The sequence below is a fragment of the Chenopodium quinoa genome, unplaced genomic scaffold (genome assembly GCF_001683475.1).
Source record: "Chenopodium quinoa cultivar QQ74 unplaced genomic scaffold, ASM168347v1, whole genome shotgun sequence".
NCBI lineage: Eukaryota > Viridiplantae > Streptophyta > Magnoliopsida > Caryophyllales > Amaranthaceae > Chenopodium > Chenopodium quinoa.
Genome location: NW_018742616.1, coordinates 3,718,067 through 3,727,506, shown reverse-complemented (window position 1 = coordinate 3,727,506; position 9,440 = coordinate 3,718,067). Strand labels below are relative to the sequence as shown.

Below are 9,440 nucleotides of genomic sequence, written 5' to 3'. Positions count from 1 at the left end.
TATTTTTATTATTTATGTTGAGTACTTAATAGAAGTGATTGGTTTTTAATTAATAATGAAGTTAATGAAGTTGAGTATTTTTCATTGTCAATTTTAGTAAGTTAGTGATTTCAAAATAACCTTACTTAATCACACGATGATAGTGCGCCTTTAATTCTCTCTACAAATCACACGACGGTAGTGCGCCTTTAATTCTCTCAACAATATTTTTTACATATTATTCTATCGTACAGTATTTGTAGAGAACGATCAACTCTCGAAGGCAAAGCAAAGCACCCAAAAACATACAATATGAAAGTGGACGACTCAATTCTAATTCCTTCCTTTTCCTTCCTCCAATCCTCAAACCTTCCTTCTTCACCCCATTTCTTACTCTTTCTCTCTCTCTCCAAACATGGGAAACTGTTGTTCAGGAGAATTCTGGTCTCCAAGTTCTTACGAAATTGCAATCTCAGACACTTCTCCACCAACCCGAAGCCGAAACCGAAACGAACCATACTACAAACCCCCACCGCTCCCTCCTATACAAACACCAGCTCCTCCTCCACCTCCGCCGCCACCACGAACATCAATTCCCTCTCCTTCCTCCTCTACTATGTCTTCGATCCCGGAACATGACACGATCCTAAACAAACCCTATGTAGACATCACCTCCATCTACCACCTAGAGAAAGAGCTAGGAAGAGGGCAGTTTGGTATAACATACTTATGCACAGAAATTTCAACAGGGTTGAAATATGCATGTAAATCAATATCTAAGCTTAAACTGAAGCGTAAAAAAGATATTGAAGATGTTAGAAGAGAGATTTTGATAATGCAACATTTAAGTGGACAACCAAATATTGTTGAATTTAAAGGGGCTTATGAAGATAAAAATAAATTGTATTTAGTAATGGAACTTTGTTCTGGTGGAGAATTGTTTGATAGAATTGTGAGTAAAGGCCATTTCTCTGAAAAGGAAGCTGCTGTTATTTTTAGACAGATTGTTAATGTTGTTCATGTCTGTCATTTTATGGGGGTCATGCATAGAGATTTGAAGCCTGAGAATTTCTTGTTGGTTAGTAAAGATGAACATTCTCCTTTGAAGATTACTGATTTTGGGCTCTCTGTCTTCATCGAAGGTAAGTCCTATTCTGTTTCCGCACAACTACGATGATATACACAACCTTTAGAGCGCTACATAACATATTTAAATAGATTTTTATAAGAAAATGCATGATAAGATTATCCATTGATTTGTGAGTTAATGTTTCTCTTTCTTTAAGGTTTCCACTTTTAGCATACATGTAACTCTAAAAGCTGTATATATCAATTTTTATTTTTTAGAGGGAATTGTTTTTCATGTTACCAATCTTAACTTTTTTTTTTTTTTTTTTTTTTTTTTTTTGAGTTTTTAATTAGGTTGCCAAATTGCCAAATACAATTAATTGGGAAAGTTAGAATTTGAACTTACACATTATAGAAAGTGGAATTTTGTTGGGATAAACTAGAATATAAATGTACCATATGCGTAGCTTTATGCTGGGATAAAAAGGAGTATAATTTTTTTTTTTAGGCAATGATATAAAAATTTGCAAAGTTTGTACTAGCTCCGTTTTTTTTAGTTGACATATTTTGCCTTTAGCACTATTCACAAACTCCCCTTTGACCGTGTTTTGTACTTTACACGTAATGAAAAATATAGTCATGTGGGATCTTGTTAGATTTGTCACAATATATATTTTCAAAATATCAACTTTTTCATAATTTTTGCTTATTAGTGATTAAAGATATGAATGGTTGAAGCTATACATTGGCAAACGTGACTAAAGAAACGTGTCAACTAAAGAGAAACAGAGGAGAAAGTATATTTTATATGGACATTATTTCATTATGAAGCAAGGTATATATTGACTATTGATGAGTAATCAAGCTAGCATAGAAGATACTTGGCCTTGAATTTGATTGATAGTAAGTCCAAGGGTGCAACATAGCCCACCTTGGTGTAAAATGTACGCATTAAATTATAACCTTATTTTTTATATATATATATATATATATTTTTTTTGTTTTTTTTTGTTTTTGTCCATTTTAAATCATAAAATTGAATTTTAACGGCAAAAACAAAAACTGTTTTTTTTTTCTTAGAAACACTCATGCAATGTGAGATTTTATTTTCCTTTATAGAGGTTGTTAGTTTGTTACCCTATACGTTGAGGGCAGGGGATGGATCCCGATGCCAATATAACTGAACCAAACAAGTGGTATGGGTTCAAGTGATTCCAAACCCAGGTTAAACCCGTACTTTGAAGCGAACCAAGTACCTTCTAACATAACTCAATCATATTCTTTTTCGTTAGGTGTACATTTTCATTCCAGATATGAGAAAATAAATACATAATTTTTCCGGATTATAAACATGCATTATTTTTTTTTTTATTTTTTTGAAAGAATAAACATGCACAAATTTGATTGGTCTATCTTTCTCTTTAAGGTTTATCACCTGGGAATTTATACTTTGGGATACACAGATAAATTTAACTATGTATATTTTCTATAGAAAAAAGGGTAGAAGTAAGCATTTTATAAGGATTTTTTTTAATAATAATAATAAATAAATAAATAAATAAAAAAAGAGCAACCCAATCAAAATATAGGAAAGAAATTGTAAATATGTAATGGAGATATTTTTCATGTATAACTCTAGAAAGCAACCTGCACCAAAATGGTGTCCTAGGATCATAAAAAGGGGTCAGTCAACCAAATCAAGTCAACTTATGTTTCCTCAAAACCGAAGACTGAATGATTGAATAAAAACAAGCACTAACTTAATTAATTAGGTGGGGATTGGATTATGAAAGAGATGTTCATTATGGTTATCTAGGATCATTTAAGCTTGCTTCAAACCAATTGCTACGATTTATGTCCTCGTCTGCCTTCAGTTCAGCAACTAACAACAATCTCCCTCAACTGTCATGTTTAGACAGAATTATTTTCCTATACATTTCACTGATGTTATGTCTATCTGAAGTAGATAATTTTTGTAATTAGTTTCGCGCTGTCATGAAGAGGCATTGTTGAAAATGTCACGAGTAGCTTATGTACTGTAAATTGACTGCAAGTTAATGCCCCAGTCCACAAGATGCAATTATATCTTTTAACTTTGGAATTTTGAGTCTTAAGTAGTGTATTGTTTCTTTTAAGATTTTTCTATATAGTTGGACTCAATATGATGGAACTTTTTGGGTTCATCAATAGTGATCAGTCAAATGAAAAATGCAGGGAAAGTATACAGGGAACTTGTCGGAAGTGCATACTATCTAGCGCCAGAGGTTTTGGAACGCAACTATGGTAAAGAGATAGATGTGTGGAGTGCTGGAGTCATTTTATACATTCTTCTAAGTGGAGTTCCTCCCTTTTGGGCTGGTAAGCATATACTTCCTGAAACTGAATTCGACATGTTTCATGCTGCTTAGCGAAAGTTATAAGATTCTTATAGCAGCCTATAGAGGTGTTATAAGGATCAAGTGATTATGCATTGTGAGGGGATACTTGCTTCATTTCATTTATCTGCATTCTGTAATTTGTCCTTCTCATCTCTTTGGTTCTGATTCATAGTGTTTGCGACTGTTTCAGAGACTGAAGCTGGGATTTTTTATCAGGTCAAGAACGGGAAGCTTGACTTGAGTACACATCCATGGCCTTCAATTTCTGCTGGTGCCAAAGACTTAATTGCTAAAATGTTAGAGAGAAATCCTAAGGCGCGTATAAGTGCTGCAGAGGCACTTGGTATGTATTTTTTTTGCTCGACTAAGGTTTTGATAACAGGAAAAAACTGCTTTTGACTGCCCACAATTGACATGTTACCTGTGAATCAGAACATCCATGGCTCAAAGAAGACAGTGATGCTTCTGAGAAACCTATTGACAGTGCGGTTCTTATTAGGATGAAGCAGTTCAGAACAATGAACAAACTCAAGAAGCTTGCTCTCATGGTAACATTAACATATATTCTAACAATTCCAAATTCCTATATATTGTTATAACATCTATTGTATAATCGATTAAATCCGAGATTTGTTAAGCTAGTTTGATTGATTTGTTATATTTTTTGTACTTGTTTCTTGATAATGTGAATTTGATTGATGAAGGTTATGGCAGAAAATCTGTCTGATGAAGAAATCAAAGGTTTAAAGGAAATGTTCAACAACATTGATACTGACAGAAGCGGTACAATTACTATAGATGAACTTAAACATGGCCTAGCAAGGCTTGGCTCAAAACTCACCGAACTTGAAATAAAGCAGCTAATGGATGCAGTAAGAAATCGATCAACTATTAGAATTTGATAATCAATAATTCTTCTTTTCAATATTTTGAAAGTAATGCATATAATTTATAGAATCCTTATAAATCATACCTACGCGTCCATATTAATTAAGTATTGTGTTTTCTGTCAGGCTGATGTTGATAAGAATGGAACTATTGATTACATGGAATTCATTTCTGCTACTATGCATCGGCATAGATTGGATAAAGAAGAGAACATGTACAAGACTTTCCAGTTCTTTGACAAGGATGGCAGTGGGTTAGTATGCTAGAACATGCATGATCTTTTTTCCATGTTCTGTTTTTCTTAGGAAAAGATAAAGTTATACTCCCTCCGTTCCAAAATATATATGGCTATCAACCAAATATATATGTTTTCGTTCGATATTGTAGGTATATAACAAGAGATGAGCTGAAACAGGCAATGACAGAATATAGAATGGGAGATGATGCAACTATCGACGAAATTCTTGATGATGTTGACACTGACAAAGTAAATTTTTCTTTCTCAACTTTGTTTGCATCCTTGTGATTTCTATATGTTTAAGCTGTGATTCAACGATAGGCTTGTTATATGAATGATGTTTGGGGTGCTGTGTGCAGGATGGAAATATAAATTATGAGGAGTTTGTAGCAATGATGAAGAAGGGCACACCAGATTCTGATGGAAGGAAAAATGAGTTGTTTGTGTATAAGTGAAGGGTGAAGGGGAGCTAAATTTAATTATTTGTGCCTTGTATATTATTGCTCTGATTATCTTCTCGTTACTTTGTAAGGCTCGTTGCTGTTTCCTAAGATTAATAAGCTGCATATTTGTTACAAAACTTCATCAAAATCTCATAAATCATGTATGTTTACTTTCTATTACAGTTAGATATATGCAAAATTTCAACTATAAATCCCACAAATTAAAGTATGTGGTAAGTCTCTTGGATTAAGAAACTGTTTTGCATTAACTATTGTTTCGGATGAAAACAATTTGTGGTGGGCTGAAGACTGGACTCGGCCCAAGTGATGGTTTCCTGCACAGCAAACACACGTAAACTGGCCTCGGTAGTTGCGCCGAGGAAGGCCCCTCCAATGCCGAAGTCAGTACAGTGCTTAGAGAGACAAAGCTAGAGTATTAATTGCTTGAGGCTTGAATTGAATGAATGTAGAGAGAGGAGAATGAAGGCTTTTATACCTTTCTTAATAGATAAATGGGCTTGACATGTTAACTGGACCTTTGACTGGCTTGGCACTTAATTGGAGAGTTGAACCTTGCTTTTGGGCTTTGTAATTGTGCCATTTGAGGACCGGCCCAATTAAATTAAATTGGACCCAAACAACTTGCCCCCAGACCCGATTAGGAAGCATGATGAAACAGGTTTGACTTGCAAAATGGAGAGAAGCCAAATGGCTTAATTAACATTTAAATTTGGTGGTTACTGAGGCAATAACGGTTATTTTTTGAAGTAATGGGGAAGTTGGATGGTTTAGTGGGCGGTTAATTAGAGAAGAATATGAACAGCTGAGCATTGAAGTGGACTTAGTGGGGGTTTTAGTGGCGCGGGCTCCCGAAATTCCCGTTTTTGGAAGGTACTTAAGCCACTCATCCCACATTTCTCTTTATTTCCTTTCGCTAATTCACATTCACTTCTCGCTAATCTCTGCTACTAACCCAATTTCCTTTTTCCGCTTATTCTCAGCAATCCGAAGTCTTAAACTGAAATTCGTTGCTCCGAACTTATAGATCAGCGAATTCCGCGTCTGGTAAAGGTAATTTTCATGAAATTTTCTTCGATTTTCTTTGCTTTTTCAAACACCCCTCTTTTTTCGACTTCTTGAACCACCGCCGTTTAGAATGGCCAGCGACCGCGAGAAAATAAAGATTGAGGCTGGTGAAAATGCTGAGGAAGAGGAGGAGGTTCCTCAGCTAATTTTGCGGCGAAATCGGCCCTTGGGGTTAATGCCGCCGCTCAGCGACCAGAATCCGAGGGCGAGGACAGGCGCTACTGCCGCCCCTAGCAGCTCTGCCATCCGGGCTATCCCGATAAGCTCTTTGCCCCCGAGGGCTTCAGGGTCGACTAGCACCTCTGGCCGAAGTGCCGGTTCGGCGTCTCGGACATTGCCTCCTGAGGAAAGGGAGTGGCTGGATTCGGCCTATAACTCGAGCATTATGGCCTATCGGCCCTACACTTGGTGTACTGAGAACAATGCTGAGTGCCACTTTGCCGAGCAAATTGAGATTTGTTACGACATTATGGAGTCTGACGGGTACTTCGGCTAAGAGGATTCATCGTGCGCCCCCAGGCTATATTAGGGTTTACATCCGTCAGCTGCAGTACGGGCTTCGGTTCCCGCTTCATTCTTTCATTACCTCGGTGCTGAACGGGTATAACAGTACATTTCGTTGTGCCAGTTGACTCCCGTGAGCATCCAAAGGATAATAACCTATCTTTGGGTCTGCCTGTTTTTGAGGTTTCGGCCGAACGTTTATTGCTTTCATCATATGCACAAGTTGGTCCGGAATACTCAGGAAGACCGATTTCATGGCCCTGGTTGGTGGCAGATTGAGGATAAAAAAGGGTATCTTTCGGTCTAGCCGAACGACACCTCAGACAAGGACTGGAGGGGTCAGTGGATTTGGGTGAGGGCTCCCCAAGACGAGGATCACCCTAACTTTTTAGTGCGCCAAGATATTTGAGGCGCCCCGATCCGGAGATGAGGAGTATCGGTCCTGCTGAGTTTTCCGATGCGGACCGAACGCAGATGACGCATTTTGGCCGATCTCCTAGCCAGGGGGCCACAGGTCGAATGGCGAATGTGCCCTCCGTCTGGCTGCCCTGTTGCCATTATATCTTCCAAGAGAAGATTCTCGTTGTCGTCGACCTCAGCCAAAAGTTCCAGAACGGTAAGGAGCTCGGCTGGGGCCGAAGACTTAGTTTTCTACTTTTGCTTTTGCTTATTTACTTTCTTCGGGGAAACTCATTGCTATTTTTCTTTTTCAGAAGTGTGCGAGGAGTACTCGAGTGTCAACTACAGGGTGCTTAGGATTAGCCAGGAAAAGGATACCCTTACAAATAAGCTGAAGATCGCCAATACCCAAGACCGTCCTCTTAGCTTGGTCGAGAAGAGGCTTCAGATTGTCAGCGCGGCTGAGTATCAGGCACAGAAACTTTGGTTCAAGAAGGTCAACCCTTATTTTCTCCACTCAGCTGAAGAACAAGTCGCTGCGACTATCGCCGCTGAGGCCTCTAGAAGTGGAGTTGGGCCTTCTATTCCTGCTGCCGAGCCGAAAGCAGGAGGAGAAGAGGTCGAAGAAGAAGAAGATTCTGAAGACGCTCGTCTGCTGAAGACTTCGGTGAGTCCTTGGACTTGTCTTAATTTGCTTCTTCCTTCTTTTCTCCTTGCTGTTTTTTTTTTTTTACTCGAACGAGTGTGACTCTTTGCCCCTTTGTTCTTTCTTTTGTAGTCCGACGAAGAAGAAGAGAACACAGGAGAGCCAATTGAGGCTGCTCAAGTAGAGTCAACTTCGGACGAATCATCTTCAGACGAAGAAATGTCGGGTCCGAAGAGGAGAAGGGTCGTTCTCTTGCCTAGGCAGCTTCGAGCTGCCCCAGTCCCTGCGAAGAAGCCTCAGACCGATCGAGGAGCCAAGTAAAGAGAAGAGTCCTCCTCCCCCGAGACTCGGGACGAGGAGGTGCAGCAAAAGACTCCCACCCATGAGGTTCAGTCCATGAACTAAACTCCTCCACCATCTCCTCGGCATGTGGCTGAACCTTTTGCTGATGAGGTTCAGAAGGAAGCTGATACGCTGATTATCCATCCCGAGGATGATGATGTGCAGACTTTGGGTGAGATTCCCAAGGATTTTAATGCTGAGGGTCTGAAGGAGACTGAGAAGAAAGTTGAGGATGCGAAGAACTTCGACATGCCTTCGACTTCGGCAGGCATCTCCTTCAAGACTTTCCAGTCTGTTAAGATGGGGTTTGAGTCTGCCCGCTTGCTGGTAGTTCTTGATGCTGCTAGGAACGCTCTTCGATCTCACCGAGCCTCAGCAATTGAGTTCTTCGGTGACCTGTCTAGCCTATCTGATTTAGAGAAGGCGAAGATTTGGTCTCTTCGGGCCGTAGCTTGGGTATCTGAGCCCTTCGTGAGGTTCCAGATCCATTTGTCGAGAATCAAAGGCTGCTGATGCAGGTAAACTTGTTTTTACTGAAGTTTTTTCACTGAGGTTTTTTTTACACTTAAACTTCGGCTGGTATATCTTCAAACCTTACAGGTCGTCCACAACCATTACTTGGTTGTGGAGATGAACGAAGAGCTTAAGTTCAAGCTTAAGGACGTTGAACTCCGAGCCAACATTGTTGGGCTCAAAAGAGAAGCTGCCGAAGAAGAGGCTACTGCAGCCAAGGCCGAGGCGGACAGGCTGCAGAGGAACGCTGACATCGTCCTCCAGGATCTGGAGCAGCACATTTTCCCCTTGATGGATCAGGGGGGCGAGCTATTGAAGAGATTTAAGGTCGAGGATATCCCTAGCTTTGAGTCTCGGATCAGGAGATTCAGGATGAGAAAAAGAGAGAGCTCGACGCTACTGAGAAGGAGACGCTGAAGAAACAAACTGAGTTTCGAAATGAAATTCAGCAGCTCCAAAATGAGCTGGATGCTAAACATGAGGAATTCTCCAAGGCTCAGGACGAGCTGAAGCGTGCTTAAGATCAACTGAAAACTCAAGGAGAGGAAGCTGCCAAGACTCAGGCTGAACTTAAAGCCGCTCAAAAGCTGCTGGAATTCCGGGTTTACACCCAAGAGCAAAACGAAGAGGGCTTTGAGAATGGCTTCAAGGTTGCTCGACGTCTGGCTTTCCATGTTGATCCCGCCATCAACTGGGAATTGGCTGAGGCGTGGTCCATGGACCCGCAGGACGTTCACATGAATGAGGCTAGTCCAGCTGAGACTATTTTCCTAGCTCACCAAGCAAAAGCTGAGGCTCGGGAACAAGAGGAAGCCGAGAGGCTTGAGAGGGAGGAAGCTAAGAAGAGAGAGTCTGAGAGGACTCTTACTCAGCCTGTCTCTTCCTTTGCTGATGCTGAAGCTTCAAGGAGTCCGAGCATAGCTGCTCAACCTGATCATGTTAATGCTGAAGCATAG

At 40.1% G+C, this 9,440-nt stretch overlaps 2 protein-coding genes across 2 annotated transcripts; both read left to right on the top strand.

The window, feature by feature from the left end:
- The first annotated feature begins 233 nt into the window (after positions 1-233).
- On the top strand, positions 234-5,052 carry LOC110721674 (calcium-dependent protein kinase 29-like). The gene is made up of 8 exons (XM_021900875.1): positions 234-1,121; positions 3,262-3,405; positions 3,616-3,768; positions 3,858-3,973; positions 4,130-4,297; positions 4,439-4,566; positions 4,701-4,800; positions 4,911-5,052. Exons 1-8 carry the CDS (start codon positions 395-397, stop codon positions 5,004-5,006), a joined length of 1,632 nt encoding a protein of 543 aa, XP_021756567.1. The 5' UTR covers positions 234-394; the 3' UTR covers positions 5,007-5,052.
- Positions 5,053-7,058: 2,006 nt separating this feature from the next.
- LOC110721374 (uncharacterized abhydrolase domain-containing protein DDB_G0269086-like) lies at positions 7,059-9,440 on the top strand. The gene is made up of 6 exons (XM_021900511.1): positions 7,059-7,200; positions 7,298-7,650; positions 7,762-7,908; positions 8,089-8,427; positions 8,572-8,788; positions 9,025-9,440. The coding sequence occupies exons 1-6, from the start codon at positions 7,059-7,061 to the stop codon at positions 9,438-9,440; spliced, it is 1,614 nt and encodes a 537-aa protein (XP_021756203.1).